The 17521-nt window shown below is 42.6% G+C and overlaps 1 protein-coding gene across 3 annotated transcripts in view; it reads left to right on the forward strand.

Moving 5' to 3' along the window:
* The window catches only part of GRIA3 (glutamate ionotropic receptor AMPA type subunit 3), a 459549-nt gene that overhangs the window by 363919 nt on the left and 78109 nt on the right, over positions 1-17521 (forward strand). For all 3 annotated transcript variants that reach the window (XM_063937238.1, XM_063937239.1, XM_063937240.1), the window contains exon 8: positions 10299-10403. In XM_063937238.1, the coding sequence (XP_063793308.1) occupies positions 10299-10403 (105 nt within the window). The remainder of the gene's footprint in view (positions 1-10298; positions 10404-17521) is intronic.

A 17521-nucleotide genomic window follows, 5' to 3' on the forward strand; every position in this document is an offset into this window, starting at 1 on the left:
CATACTAACATTAATAGTATATTCTACAATAATAGCATGTCAAAGCAATATGGGATCCTCACAATAGGTATTCCAACTCTAACCCATCTAGCTACGGATTAGACCATGCCCACTATATGATATAATGATTTACAAGAAGCAACTAAAGCTCAATGCTTCATTGAGGCCATGGGGATGCACGGTCTGCAACTTGTGTATCCACCATGCCTCTTTCTGTAATAGAGTTTTACCCCTGTTGCCCCCTCTGATGCTATCCGGGATATGATCGATCATTTTGTAACGAATGGTAGCAAGAGAATGGTGACAATTCTTAAAATGTCTTGCTACTGGCTGGTCACTACCTTTCCCCTCTAGTGCGGCCCTAATGCTGGATCTGTGTAAGGCAATTCTCTCCTTAAACTGCCTCACACTTTTGCCCACATAAAGCAAGCCGCACGGACACTTAATGTAGTACACAATGAATTTGCTGCTGCATGTAAGGGCATAATTAATCTTAAATGCTTTCCCTGATCTGGGGTGCAGAAACGTATCACCTGTTTCCAGGCAACTACAGGTAGTGCATCCTATACATCTGTAGTTCCCCGGTTGTCGTGTAAGGAAATGGGACGGCTTTTCTGGACCATGCTTAGAGATGTCATTATGAACTACAAAGTCCTTCACGTTACGACCTCGCCTATAAGAAGCCATCAGAGAGGTATTTTTCAATGAGGGCAATTCTTTATCCCTGGAGATCACAGGCCAAATCCTCTTGGCCCTACTATATAGAAATTTGCTGGCAGTAGTATAGTCCTGAGTCCACACCATCCGTGACTGGTCATCCGACCGTGTTTTGGTCCTGAGCGCTTCCGATCGTGAAATGGCTAATGCTTTTTGTTGGGCTTTTTGTAATGAATCTATAGTATAACCTCTGGATTTGAATTTCTCAGTCATGCAGGAGATCTGTATTTGGGCATCTTCCTCGTTGCTACAGATTCGTCTTATACGTAAAAATTGGGAAAACGGAAGGCTCCACTTCATGGAATCTGGATGGAAGCTGTTTGCTCTTAAGACCGTATTTCGGTCAGTGGGTTTATAATACATACTTGTATTAATACTGAAATCAGCACCTATTGAGACTGCTACATCCAGATAGTGGATTTTATCAAAACTGCATTCAAATGTAAACTTAATATCAGAGTCCTTAGCATTGATAGATGTCATCATCCCTTTGAACTCTGCTTCCGTTCCTGTCCAGACGATAAAGATGTCGTCTATGTAGCGACGAAATAGCAAGATGTTCTCAGCATATTCCTGATTATTAAAGAACAGCTGTTTCTCCACTATACTCATGAATGCATTAGCGAAACTGGGTGCCACACATGATCCCATGGCACACCCAGTTCGTTGACGGTAGATCTTATTATCAAACAGAAAGTAATTTCTTTCAAGGGTGAGACCCAGAAGGGTAATGAAAAAGTCAATTTCGGGACCACAATATTCAGGTTGGTTCCTCAGGAATGTTTCCATTGCCAGTAGACCCCTCTCGTGGGGAATACTGGTATATAGATTGATAACATCGACTGTACACAGCAGATGGCGAGTCGGTAACGGTGAAATGGACTGTAGTATTTGGATGAAGGCAGTGGTATCCTTCAAACACAGTGGTAATTTTTGAATTAACGGCTGTAAATAAAAGTCCAGAAATTTAGAGAGATTGTAATACAGGGAGTCCCTTGCCGCAATAATGGGGCGTCCCGGCGGGTTGGCCACATCTTTATGAAGTTTGGGAATGGTGTAAAACACCGGAAGTATGGGCCATTCTTCACTCAGTGCCTCCCTAATTTTCTCTGTGATGAATCCATCATCCACTGCCTTCTGTAAGATTTTATTCAATTCGATTTGGTACTGTACCGTTGGATCCTTGTCAAGTAATTCATAAGTGACTGGATTATCCAGTTGTCTGTAAGCTTCTGTTTTATAGGCGGTGAGGTCTTGCACCACTATGCCTCCCCCTTTGTCCGCCGGCCTTATAGTGATGTCTCTATAGCTTCCTAGTTGTTTCAAAGCTGCAAACTCCGTCTTCGAGAGGTTGTGCACTCCTGTATGTTGTATAGGGGTACTTTCTTCAATATAGGTCTCCATGCACGTGGTGAAAGTTTTAATGCTTTTATTTAATGACAGAGGGTTAAAATTTGACTTCTTGTAAATAGGCGTGGGTTCAGTTATCCGTGTGTCGGTGGCAAAGTGTTCTTTGAGTTTGACCCGGCGATTCAGCTTGAAGAGGTCAACCTTATTGGTAAAGACATCAGGTCCACACGTCGGGACAAAGGAAAGTCCTTTGTTTAATACCTGGATTTCTGTAGTGCTCAATACCCTTGATGACAGGTTGAACACTATGTTTTCTTGGATACGGCTTTTGCTGGCTTCCCTTTTGTTTTGGCCCCCCCTGCGTGTCCGGGCTCTTTTTTCTGCTCGTTTTTTGAGCGAGTTTTTATTCCAGCAGGCTGTTTTTGGGAGGCGGAAGTAGATGCACATTCTGTATCGCTTGAGGATAGTGCCGTACTTGATTGATCTGTTTCCAGTGCAAAATTATTAGATTTTCTTTGAAATCTCGGTTTCCTGTGTTGGGCTGATGCTTTATTGTATACCCAATTGTATACCTGGTTCTGATCGTAATCTCTGTTTACAGTGATACGTTTGGACTTTTTGAAATTAATAAGATCTTTCCGATATTTATCAATTTATCAATTTGTACTGATAATTTTTCTAACCAGTCTGGCGATGCTTCTGCCTTAATTTTGTTTAAATGAATACTTTCAACCCCTCGGGCGAGAGAGCCAGTCAGCAGCCGCCGGTCAGGCCGCGCCCACGGGGGAAGTGATGCGCCTGTGATGTCAGCGGCACTGGGCTGCGGCGGTTGGCTGGAGGACGCGAGGGGGTTTGTTGCTAGGCAACCCGTCCACAGTAGGAGCAAGCTGCGCCCACCCTGCAAGGACGCTGTTCACGGCGCGATGTGAGACAGCTGTAGATTTCGGCGCCGGTGCAGGTGGGAAAGCGGATGCAGCTCATTGATTGGTGTTTGGTAAGATATTTTTATGTATATATATGTCCATTTATGATAGTGCTGGTTGTGTCTTGATAAAAGGGAGAAGTCCCTGAAACGTTGACTTTACCGGCTGTGGTGTTGTCAGTTTATTTCGCCGAGTGCCTCCAACGTGTGGATCCATATGCTCGTCAAGGAGAGGTTGTGCACCGGACCCGTTGCATGCTTTTAAGCGTGAGTGCCAGACATCTTGTATATTTATCTACAGAGTTTCACTGCGGTGTTTCTGCTAGTCGTGGCACCAGCTAAATTCATTTAAATTTTCAATTGGGACAGACACAGTGAATGGGAGAATTACACTGTTTGTTGTTTTTCACGTTTGATTAATATGTCTATGTTGACTGAGATACCAGGATTCTGTGTTCCTATATTACCTGAAGGGGAAACCCTCACACACACGGATACAGAGGCTGAAGCGATATTGTTCTCACATGATTTGATAACAGGCAGCGATGTGGATTCAACAGAACATTTGATTGCAACATTGATTAAATTAAAAAAGAGAGAAGTGGATTTTCTACTTCATGGGGTTACCTTATCTGATTATTTTAGGGATAAGAGGATCCCAAGAGGTTTTAGAATCAGAAATATACCGACCATAGGCCGTCATAACCCAGATTTTTGTAGAAAGTGGGCAGCCGTATTAAATCGGTGTTCCTTTGATTTGATTCTATTGGTGGTGGCTGAATCTAGAAGAGAGTTGGAGATCACAAAAGAAAAAATCTCCACTTTTGAAAGTATTCATTTAAACAAAATTAAGGCAGAAGCATCGCCAGACTGGTTAGAAAAATTATCAGTACAAATTGATAAATATCGGACAGATCTTTTTAATTTCAAAAAGTCCAAACGTATCACTGTAAACAGAGATTACGATCAGAACCAGGTATACAATTGGGTATACAATAAAGCATCAGCCCAACACAGGAAACCGAGATTTCAAAGAAAATCTAAGAATTTTGCACTGGAAACAGATCAATCAAGTACGGCACTATCCTCAAGCGATACAGAATGTGCATCTACTTCCGCCTCCCAAAAACAGCCTGCTGGAATAAAAACTCGCTCAAAAAACGAGCAGAAAAAAGAGCCCGGACACGCAGGGGGGGCCAAAACAAAAGGGAAGCCAGCAAAAGCCGTATCCAAGAAAACATAGTGTTCAACCTGTCATCAAGGGTATTGAGCACTACAGAAATCCAGGTATTAAACAAAGGACTTTCCTTTGTCCCGACGTGTGGACCTGATGTCTTTACCAATAAGGTTGACCTCTTCAAGCTGAATCGCCGGGTCAAACTCAAAGAACACTTTGCCACCGACACACGGATAACTGAACCCACGCCTATTTACAAGAAGTCAAATTTTAACCCTCTGTCATTAAATAAAAGCATTAAAACTTTCACCACGTGCATGGAGACCTATATTGAAGAAAGTACCCCTATACAACATACAGGAGTGCACAACCTCTCGAAGACGGAGTTTGCAGCTTTGAAACAACTAGGAAGCTATAGAGACATCACTATAAGGCCGGCGGACAAAGGGGGAGGCATAGTGGTGCAAGACCTCACCGCCTATAAAACAGAAGCTTACAGACAACTGGATAATCCAGTCACTTATGAATTACTTGACAAGGATCCAACGGTACAGTACCAAATCGAATTGAATAAAATCTTACAGAAGGCAGTGGATGATGGATTCATCACAGAGAAAATTAGGGAGGCACTGAGTGAAGAATGGCCCATACTTCCGGTGTTTTACACCATTCCCAAACTTCATAAAGATGTGGCCAACCCGCCGGGACGCCCCATTATTGCGGCAAGGGACTCCCTGTATTACAATCTCTCTAAATTTCTGGACTTTTATTTACAGCCGTTAATTCAAAAATTACCACTGTGTTTGAAGGATACCACTGCCTTCATCCAAATACTACAGTCCATTTCACCGTTACCGACTCGCCATCTGCTGTGTACAGTCGATGTTATCAATCTATATACCAGTATTCCCCACGAGAGGGGTCTACTGGCAATGGAAACATTCCTGAGGAACCAACCTGAATATTGTGGTCCCGAAATTGACTTTTTCATTACCCTTCTGGGTCTCACCCTTGAAAGAAATTACTTTCTGTTTGATAATAAGATCTACCGTCAACGAACTGGGTGTGCCATGGGATCATGTGTGGCACCCAGTTTCGCTAATGCATTCATGAGTATAGTGGAGAAACAGCTGTTCTTTAATAATCAGGAATATGCTGAGAACATCTTGCTATTTCGTCGCTACATAGACGACATCTTTATCGTCTGGACAGGAACGGAAGCAGAGTTCAAAGGGATGATGACATCTATCAATGCTAAGGACTCTGATATTAAGTTTACATTTGAATGCAGTTTTGATAAAATCCACTATCTGGATGTAGCAGTCTCAATAGGTGCTGATTTCAGTATTAATACAAGTATGTATTATAAACCCACTGACCGAAATACGGTCTTAAGAGCAAACAGCTTCCATCCAGATTCCATGAAGTGGAGCCTTCCGTTTTCCCAATTTTTATGTATAAGACGAATCTGTAGCAACGAGGAAGATGCCCAAATACAGATCTCCTGCATGACTGAGAAATTCAAATCCAGAGGTTATACTATAGATTCATTACAAAAAGCCCAACAAAAAGCATTAGCCATTTCACGATCGGAAGCGCTCAGGACCAAAACACGGTCGGATGACCAGTCACGGATGGTGTGGACTCAGGACTATACTACTGCCAGCAAATTTCTATATAGTAGGGCCAAGAGGATTTGGCCTGTGATCTCCAGGGATAAAGAATTGCCCTCATTGAAAAATACCTCTCTGATGGCTTCTTATAGGCGAGGTCGTAACGTGAAGGACTTTGTAGTTCATAATGACATCTCTAAGCATGGTCCAGAAAAGCCGTCCCATTTCCTTACACGACAACCGGGGAACTACAGATGTATAGGATGCACTACCTGTAGTTGCCTGGAAACAGGTGATACGTTTCTGCACCCCAGATCAGGGAAAGCATTTAAGATTAATTATGCCCTTACATGCAGCAGCAAATTCATTGTGTACTACATTAAGTGTCCGTGCGGCTTGCTTTATGTGGGCAAAAGTGTGAGGCAGTTTAAGGAGAGAATTGCCTTACACAGATCCAGCATTAGGGCCGCACTAGAGGGGAAAGGTAGTGACCAGCCAGTAGCAAGACATTTTAAGAATTGTCACCATTCTCTTGCTACCATTCGTTACAAAATGATCGATCATATCCCGGATAGCATCAGAGGGGGCAACAGGGGTAAAACTCTATTACAGAAAGAGGCATGGTGGATACACAAGTTGCAGACCGTGCATCCCCATGGCCTCAATGAAGCATTGAGCTTTAGTTGCTTCTTGTAAATCATTATATCATATAGTGGGCATGGTCTAATCCGTAGCTAGATGGGTTAGAGTTGGAATACCTATTGTGAGGATCCCATATTGCTTTGACATGCTATTATTGTAGAATATACTATTAATGTTAGTATGTTATCCCAAGCTGCTACAGTATTGCTTGCTCTTTATTATGTGGTTTTTTCTTATTCATATGCCCGATATGTATCAATTGTGATATTTCTTTTAGGCCGCTCTCCATTATGTTCATTTTGGAGGACGATCAGTATACCTCTACGTCCCCATAGACATGGGTGTAATATTTGTATTATATTTATGTTCACTTACACATGTGGTGTCATTTGGCATTCGTGGCCAGTTCCTGCTTGGGGCGGTTGCTAGGCAACCCCTCGGGCGAGAGAGCCAGTCAGCAGCCGCCGGTCAGGCCGCGCCCACGGGGGAAGTGATGCGCCTGTGATGTCAGTGGCACTGGGCTGCGGCGGTTGGCTGGAGGACGCAAGGGGGTTTGTTGCTAGGCAACCCGTCCACAGTAGGAGCAAGCCGCGCCCACCCTGCAAGGACGCTGTTCACGGCGCGATGTGAGACAGCTGTAGATTTCGGCGCCGGTGCAGGTGGGAAAGCGGATGCAGCTCATTGATTGGTGTTTGGTAAGATATTTTTATGTATATATATGTCCATTTATGATAGTGCTGGTTGTGTCTTGATAAAAGGGAGAAGTCCCTGAAACGTTGACTTTACCGGCTGTGGTGTTGTCAGTTTATTTCGCCGAGTGCCTCCAACGTGTGGATCCATATGCTCGTCAAGGAGAGGTTGTGCACCGGACCCGTTGCATGCTTTTAAGCGTGAGTGCCAGACATCTTGTATATTTATATATATATATATATATGTTTATCTGTACCCCTTTTATCTTACTCCTAGTATTGTGAAATAAATTTATACAATTTTTATACATATATTTATTGTATTAAATTCAGCCTTATACAAACACCTTAGGTCGCTAAGAACCCCTATCCGGTATTCCCATATATATATATATATATATATATATATATACACACACTCTCACACATACTGTACATATATATATATATATATATATATATATAAAACAGCGTGCAGAGCTGCGGCACTCAGGCTTAAACAAACTTCACATGAGTCGGTGGATAATGATCAACGTTTCAATATTTTATATTGTCATCAGGATAAAAAGCAAAATAACCAACATACCTATATAGGCGCTCACCAACAATGAATGAAGGCATCAGGGCTGGGACCGCTCACCCTCCCTGCTGCCGCGCTGGGCGGTGATGTCATCATATTGAGACAGTACAACCGCGTGTATGTGCCATCACCATGGTAATATGTAAACAGCTACAAATAGAAATAGGAACAAGCAGTAGCACAAATCAACATTTGTCGCTTGATACTTAGTATCAGCGTTAATACAGGACATATATGGATACATTTAATGAATAGATATATCAAACATCAATCCTCATACTTGGATTATTATCATAAATCAGAAACATGTAATGATATATTTATTTAAGAAGATGTTAAAAAATAAAGTATAAATTCAATGTAGGCTTGCATATGAAATTCTCTCATTTAACCCTTTTTGGTGAATCACATTCAAACGGTGAATCCACCGCGCCTCACAGCGTAATAGCTGAAAGGAGCAGTTCCCCCCACAAAGGAGGATGACGCGCTTCCAGAAAATGACGGGCGACAGGTTGATCACTCACACATACTCATGCATATATACATGCTATATATATATATATATATATATATATATATACATACACACACACATACTGTATATATATACTATACATATATATATATATATATATATATTTATAAATGTGTGTATATGTATATACACTCACTCCCTCCTTTGGTCCTGCCCATTTCTTCCCTGCAGCCTACGAACTGGCCAATCACTGAGCCGCAGGTTGCAACTTCACATTCCATTGGACACCCTCCGGTAGCCCAGTACTGCTCTGTAGCACCAGCAGCTGGGATGGCTGGAATGTCAGTGTGGGGCTGATGCAGCGCTGCAGATCGGATTGTTAAAAAAGATCGGACCTGTGGCGGGGAGACCTCTCTGAGAAGGGGGATCGGGATCCCAATGCCCCACTTTCCCTCCCACCTATCCTATGGTAATAATCCTGACAGTGGAATTCTGATGGTGAGAATACAGATGGATCCCAGTGAGTATTCTAACCCTAACCTTAACCTACCCCTCTCACAGCCTAACCCTAACAGTCCCCTCCTGCAACTTAACCGTAACTTTCACCTTACACAGCCTAACTCTAACCATCTCCCTAGTGCCAAACGCTGACCCTAAAACTAACCCTAACCCTGAAACTTACCATCAGAGTCTATCGGAAATGTGAGTGTCGGAAATCCGCTGTCGGGATTGTGACTATTGGAATCCTGAGTGCCGAGATACTGTGGCAGATATAACATTTTCAGAGAGAGCTAGATTTTGGTGGGTTATTATGTTTCTGTGCAGGGTAAATACTGGCTGCTTTATTTTTACACTGCAATTTAGATTTCACTTTGAACACACCCCACCCAAATCTAACTCTCTCTGCACATGTTATATCTGCCCCCCCCCCCCCCCCCTGCAGTGCACATAGTTTTGCCCAACTGCTAACAAATTTGCTGATGCGATCAACTCTGAATTAGGCCCATAGTACACATCAGGTGGATTCTTATCGCAACTGATAGGCTGTAATGGGGGTCTTGTAAGAAAACATTTAGAGGAAGAAAGTAATTAAAAAACAAATTCTGCTACTAATTAACTATTATTTATTTATATATGAATTAATTCATTGTTATTCATTTTGCATTTTTGTAAGGGTGTGATTTAGAGGTAGACACAGTAATGTCTGTTGCAAGCAAATCCAAACATGCATCTCCCGGGGGTAACTATCGGGACACAAGTGAAGTGGAATACCATTGGGTGCTTGCGCCCGATGTTCCTCTTTCTACCTATAATTCACCGCCTTCTGTATATCTCATCTGAGATTTATTCTGTTGCTGTTTTATTAATCTAACCTTTTTGATAATAGGATGTGTATATTAGGGAAACTGAAACTAAATCCAATAACTGATATTTTAGATGTTTAATATTAGTATGGATCTTGAAGGAACCCCATAAAAAAGATTTTTCTTAAATGCATACAGTATTTATAGCACTACAGAATATTTACTAAGATGAATCCATTGTAAAAAGCATACATTACAATAGGCATACCCAAGAAAGGTAATATAAATTTTATACTATATGTAGGGGTTATATTTGCAAGACTTGGAATGCTGCAGTATATTGTACTATACTGGTTTTCGGGCAAAACTACAGATTTCTGTGTAAATATATAACATATTATGCCACATGGAAAGGTACAGTGTTGTGGTGCAATGAGAATAGAGCAGTTTGATTATCTGCATTCTGGTCTGCGTCTGCAAAAACATGCAGCCCAGAAAATCAGTTTAATTTCATGCAAGAATGATTATCTGTGCCTCACCTTGTAATATATAATCATATAAACAATTAAATGTATAATAGTCCAAACATAGCATGCTATTATGAAATATTGTCATGCCTATTAGACCTTGAAAAGAGTACTAGTCATACATGAAGAAGATCTAGACATTGTAATCATTTGAAAAGCAATACAGTTTTCTGGCACTAAGAGCTAGACACCTATAGGCTATGTTTTTATTTTATCATTTTAAAGGCATCAGTATTTCTATTAATATATACACTATTATGATTATTACAGTTTTTGTTTTGTTTTTTTAAATACTTGTTCAGGTGCAAGTTCAAGGGATGACTGGGAATATACAGTTTGACACATATGGCAGAAGAACTAACTACACTATTGATGTGTATGAAATGACAGCAACTAAACCACGGAAGGTGAGTCTCTTGGCCACCAATGAATGGAATAATTCATGTAATTGACTTAAGGGTCTATTCACTTAGCCTTGGAAAGAGATAATGTTGCCGGAGATAAAATTCCAACCAACCAGCTCCTAACTGTGGGGGTCATTCCGAGTTGTTCGCTCGGTAAAAATCTTCGCATCGCAGCGATTTTCCGCTTAATGCGCATGCGCAATGTCCGCACTGCGACTGCGCCAAGTAAATTTGCTATGCACTTAGGAATTTTACTCACGGCATTTTCATCGTTCTGGCGATCGTAATGTGATTGACAGGAAATGGGTGTTACTGGGCGGAAACAGGCCGTTTTATGGGCGTGTGGGAAAAAACGCTACCGTTTCCAGAAAAAACGCAGGAGTGGCTGGAGAAACGGGGGAGTGTCTGGGCGAACGCTGGGTGTGTTTGTGACGTCAAACCAGGAACGACAAGCAGTGAAATGATCGCAGATGCCGAGTAAGTCTGAAGCTACTCAGAAACTGCTACGAGGTGTGTAATCGCAATATTGCGAATACATCGTTCGCAATTTTAAGATGCTAAGATTCACTCCCAGTAGGCGGCGGCTTAGCATGAGCAAATCTGCTAAAATTCACTTGCGAGCGAACAACTCGGAATGACCCCCTGTGTTTTTTCTCACACACACGAGCAGATGTATTAACCTGGAGAAAGCATAAGGAAGTGATAAACCAGTGATAAGTGCAAGGTGATAAATGCACCAGACAGTCAGCTCCTAACTGTAAATTTGCATATTGGAGCTGATTGGCTGGTGCGTTTATCACCTTGCACTTATCACTGGTTTATCACTTCCTTATGACTTCTCCAGGTTAATACATCTGCCCCACAGTCTGTAACATGGCAGCTAGGAGCTGATTGGCTGGCACTATATCTCCTTCCACTCTCTCCAAGGCTTAGTACATAGACCACCTTATGTGCATGGTACTGCATAGTACAGTAATGCGTACATACTGTATGTATTTTTATGTAACCTTTTTAAAAACTTAAATAGTAGCTATAAAGATCAAAAAGGAAATGTTATAATTGTTTATTCTGTTTGCTAAATTAAGTTATAACAGTTAAGCTGGGTATACACTATGCCAATCATTTGACTGACTCGTGTGACCTCTATACACACTGAGCAAGAAATAGCTCAGTGTGCGCCTAATTCAGACCTGGTCGCTGCAGCGTACGCAGGCTGAAGGACAGTGCAGTGTGCACATGCGCACACAGTGTGATGAGGCGGCATCTCACTTGTGCGATCACCTCTGCCTGATTGACAGGCATTGGCGGTCGCAAGGTGGTTGGGGGCGTGTCAGTGGCATTGAAATGGCATTGTGGCGGCATTGGGGGGTGCAGTCCGGACAATGGAGGCATGTCACGCAGCCGCCGTTGCCAAAAACATGGCGGGTAGCCGCCTGCCTTCGCAGCTAGGCAGAGAGCTACTCGGCAGGTGTGAAAGGATTGCCACCGTGTGGTGCTTTCACATGTCTGCGGGGGGGGGGGGGCAGGACCATGTCAAAGAGTTTGATCGTAGATGTGTGTTTTATCATCCAAGGGGAGCTGCTGGCTGCGCACACACAGCTGCTCCCTCCGGCTTCACTGTGCACTCAGCCCTCCTGCTCTCAGTGATATGCATAAAATGTATGTATGTTTATTTGTATATATACAGTATGAATGTGTGTGATATGTACAGTATGTATATATATGTATGTATGTAAGTATATAAATCACCCCCTACATATATATGTGTGTGTGTGTGTGTGTGTGTGTGTGTGTGTGTGTGTGTGTGTGTGTATGTATATATATATATATATATATATATATATACACACACACTCACACACACACACACACACACACACAGTATACCTGCACACATGCATACACATGGACTCACCCTGGTTAAAACCTGCGTTCAACTCTGGGAGGTCAGGTAGCTAAAATATTAAAACTGCGCACAAGAAGCGACCTTCTGCTTTGACTATTGCAGGAGCGTTTTAAGCCATTTATCAGCTAACATTTCTGTATCACTACTTCATACACACCCAAATAATCTTTTGGATCAGCCAATATTGAATGATCGGCCTGATGATTGTAGAGGTGTGTACCCAGCTTTATACCCCTTTTCCACTAGCTCAAAAAACACGGCTAAATGCACGGAGGCGCGCATTTACCCATGTTTTTTTCTAGTAGAAAAGGGTCCCTCTGCAAAAGCCCGGATCAAGTGATCCGGGAATTCTACCCGGGTAGCTTACCGGGTTGAACACGAGTTCAACCCGCTAAGCGTGCAGTGTAAATGGAAGCCGTGTCAATGCGACACGGTGCCAGTTCACAGTGTATGGAAGGGTGGTGCTGGGAGATCATGTGATCTCCCAGCGCTGCCCCTGCCATGTTGCCAGCAGCGTCACCAACCCGGCAGTATGCCAGGTTGGTGAGTGCAGTGGGAAAGGGGGCTGAGCATGGGCCACAGCCGGGTAGCACACGTGTCAGGCTCCCAGCTGCGACCCGTGCTTCTAGGTGGATAAGGGGTATATGTGTGTTGAAAGATGGCCTTTACATTAGCAAATATTAAACAAAGATAGGCAAAACAATAGAGAATATGACATGTGTGGCAAGAATTCCAAGAGGGTGGTGATCAGGGCCGGACTGTCCATCTGGCACTTTTGGCCTATGCCAGAAGAGATGATGGTGTGGTGAGCTGGTCTGGTTACTTAGAGAGATGGGAAGGGCGCATATAGCGTAGCACAGCTTCCGGCTCTCTGTCTTGTCTTCCCTCCACCCAATATGCCTGTTCCAAAAGAAAGATGAGTGCGTGACGCAAATACCCTCCAGACTCGCAGCACGCCCCCATGAGCAGAGTCCACGCCCCCTTTCATGTGCGTGGGGCGCACGCGGGCACATCAATGCCGGAGCAGAAAATCTGCCTCTGTCCGTCCCTGCTAGTGGGCACATCAATGCCGGAGCAGAAAAGCTGCCCCAGTCCGTCAGTGCTAGTGGGCACATCATCACTTGAGTGTGCATGGTAGTACACATCTTGTCATGCAGCGGCTCTGTGTGGCTAACCACAGGAATAGACAAAAACAGAAGAGGAAAAGGTTGTTAGATTGAATTGAGTTACTGATTTTATGCCAAATGACAGAAACATGTTTAGTTATAATGAGTACAGTATAAATTGAATTGAATGTTAAAATGAGAGTTCTATGTCATACAGTACTTCAAAATCCCACAGCATAATGACATGTGACTTCATGATGTCACAGAGAAGGAGGCTGGGTGCATCCTAAGCACATCTAGTGTCTCTTCTGGCAACAGGGTGCCATTACAGGAACCCCAAAAGCTGGAGACAGTTGCTGCTGTGGCAGCAACTGTGCACACCTGTGGCCTTGTGCCCTATACACTGGTCGCACCCCCTCAGAATGGTGTTGGTTCATGTATCCCATGTTTTACAATTTAGAAGAGCTATGTATTATAATAGTTATATACTCAATTTGATATGTGTAATAAAGCCTGTGGAGAAATTTCTGTTCTGAGGAGGTATTGGATGATTTCCACTCAACTGCAATGTACCAGGTGACAGTTGACATAATATATCTTACTAGCTGAATACCTGTGCTTCGCTACGGAATTTTAAATATTTCTGTGCGTATAACTTTAATTTTGAAGGACTTACTGGTAAACTAATTAGACTTACAACAGGACATGCTCCACCTGCCGCTGCCAGTTTTTGTCAGGTTGCACCTCCAGATGGGTCTTCCCCAAATTAATACTGTAAAAAGGCTGGTGCTGAGGAGAATAATCCACTTTCTTCTCTGCCCCATCCCACCTCTGATGCTGCCCTGCTCAGTGCTGTAAATGCTGGGATGACAGGCCAAGCTCCGCCTGCTGTATGTTAAACATGTAAGATTTGCAGGGATAGGCTGACTCTATTCCAAAGAGCCCTGGGTCTCCTTCTCACTCTTCTTAGGGCTCCTCCTTTGAGGTAAAAAGGTAAAGATTTTCACACAACACTGTTCTGCTGTCCCACTCATGGACCACAGTGGGGTGGGGGCAGTTGGTATGCTTCTTGTCACTCATTGAGTGGCTGCTGCAGCGGTAAATAGACGATGTGTGCATGCGCACAGCATGTATTCACGGGAGGCAGAGCGGCTGGGGGCATGCCAGCAGCTCACAGAGTGCTGGCCATGCCTCTATGGTGATGAAAACAGGGGCGTGGCTCCCGATTGTGGGTATTCCCACGATGTCACGCCCCCTTTATGGAAGGTCATGTTCCCTTTTTGACACTTTTTGCAGTGGCAGTTTTAGAGTAGTCCATTATTCAAATAGGGGAGCCACAGTCAGCGATATTTGACAGTGCTTAGGGGTGGCAGTTGATGTGGCTCCCCTATTTAAATAATGGACTGCTCTGCAACTGCCACTGCAAGGAAGTCAAGGAACAGAGCATTGTGTCCTCCCCTCTCTGTGACTTGGTATCACGGGCACCATGCATTCTTTATAGCCCCAGCTGGGTGGGCTTTCTTAAATCTCCTCTTTTAATCCCTTTGTGGGTGGAATTTTGAATAATCCCTTCTTAGTGGATGCCTACACACAAAAGCAAGCTACTGTCCAAATTTCAAGTTTCTAGTCCTTGTGGTTCAGGAGATTTTGTGATGAGTCAGTGATATTTGCCTTTTATATACAGGTTGAGTATCCCTTATCCAAAATTCAAAATCACACATTTTTGGTTCCCCTGAAATAATGACACATATACATATATATTATATATCTATATATACACATAATATATAATATATATGTCATTATCTCAGTAGGGGACCCAAAAATGTGGGATTTTGAATTTTGGATAAGGGATACTCAACCTGTATATAAATTAGTTTATTATAACAGCAAACCAGAGAAAGGACACCAAGCAGAAGAATAAGGGACCTATGAGGGAAGGCATTGTCAGCCTGTAACATGTTATGTTATAATGATGTGTCCTCAGACACCTAGCCTCAATATGCCATATGGTGCGTGACACCCGGCGCGACTGAGCCATTTTGAATGGTATAGTGTAGCATCTTTTTCTTCTTACATTTTTTGTCTTATTCGCATCGGAAATGCAGCAAAGTGCCACAGAAAGTGTAAAGAGATGCTGGTCTGTGACTTTAATGGCAGAATTAGTTTTAAACAGGAACAAAGTCAGAGATGAAGCACAATGAAACTTGTCATGAGGAAACACCTGTGGTCGCTGAATCGCAGCACTTTCTGTATAGATTCAGACTTATTCACACCCAGAGATACTAATGTCACACATCAAGCTGATCAGGGTAATCTGGCAAAGTAGTTATGTCACTTACAGTACAGTTGTTTTATCTGTGTGAGTAAGAAGCACATGTTGATCTAAATAGACACTTGACATGACAGAGTTCCGGATCCTGGCACACCTAGAGTGCTGTTTGTACTGAAGTCACAGTGTATGAGGACACATCTGTGAAGTTGTTGACATTATTCCAGAATATCTGCGATTTAGGACTTTGCCACTATCTGTGAAGGAACGATTCTTTGGTTGAACATCTTCTCCAACATCTGTTGGGGACATATGGGTTAATTCTAAAGTACAGTGTATACTATTTAGCTGTGATAGTACATAATACCACTGATATAGCAGTTTATATTCCATTTAAGCAGGTTATTGTAAAATGAAAAGCATACTGTACATCATAGACTGTACCAAATCATTTTACTGCAGCAAAATGCTTAGTGGTGGATTTCCCACTAGACACGTGAGACACATGCCTGGGGGTGGCACTTGTTGGGGGACAGCAGCACTGCTAATGAGGCCAGGTGCATCTTTTTTTGTCATTATGACTTTTTAGATTTTATTCAGCAAATGATGGGAGTAGAACAACGGGCAGAAAATTGTGGTCCAGGAGGTGGTAGTAGGGTGAGGTTGGGGCTGCTTTGGCAGCAGCCAATAATGTGATGTGCCTAGGGGTGACCTGACCCCTAAATCTGCCCCTGAAAATACTATCTTCTTTAAATATTCCATTTACTATAAGCGAAACAGAAAAATGTCTAATCATCTGAACCACTGAGAAAGCATAAAGGAATTATCATACACATATTAAATCAGCTGTATTGTTTGAGCTACTTTATAATTAGCTGCATTTTAATGAGACACTATGGAATCTGAGATGTGCACTTAGGAAGGGGTTTCCAGCTCCCAGAAAACCTACCATATCATGCAGGTGAAATCAGCACTATATAATACACTATGCCAAAGGTTCCCAAACGCGGTCCTCAAGGCACCCCAACAGTTCAGGTTTTAGGTATATCCATGGCTCGGCACAGATGGTTAAATCAAATTGACTAAGGTACTTGGTCACCTGTGACCAAGCATGGATACATTGAAAACCAGGACCGTTGGGGTGCCTTGAGGACTGTGTTTGGGAACCTCTGCACTATGCATAAAGCCTTTAATAGCTGAGCACTGTGGTCATAGCACTAATAAGGGGTGAAACAAAAAATGCAATCATATGTGAATATGATCCTGGACTTACCAGCTTATGCTTACACTAGAATGTATTATATAAATCTTGTCTGGATAGCTTCCTGGCATCCAGTTGTTAATAGTTCCTGGTTTCAGACCCTGCAGTTGTAATACACTTGCAAAGTCATTGGGCAGTGCATGCACAAGTGGCTACTAATGGAGAGGGACCAGTTGGATCCCTCTCCGGTGAAATTTGCTTAATGTAGTACATACTGTAGGCTACAATAATTAGCTCCATCCAAACATGGCAAAAGCTGTTGGATCCAAGTTTCAGATACTGTAGCCATGCTTTCCAGAATTTTATACATTTAGCCAGATCACAGGCCCAAGAAACCTGGTGGGAATAGTGCTGAGGACCCCAATTATACATATGGGTTATCCTAAAGTGAGGGGCTTTGAAATTAGAAATTTTATGTGATTTTGCAGCAAAATTAATTTGATACTGTACATCTCACCTTGAAAATGTATTATAAGTTAATATCATACAGAATGTTAATGTTTAAATGTTATTATGTATATATTTTTAAGGCCCACAGAACTTAGAAAATGATGACACAATCTGAAAAAATTCTGT

The sequence above is a fragment of the Pseudophryne corroboree genome, chromosome 8 (genome assembly GCF_028390025.1).
Source record: "Pseudophryne corroboree isolate aPseCor3 chromosome 8, aPseCor3.hap2, whole genome shotgun sequence".
Classification (NCBI taxonomy): domain Eukaryota; kingdom Metazoa; phylum Chordata; class Amphibia; order Anura; family Myobatrachidae; genus Pseudophryne; species Pseudophryne corroboree.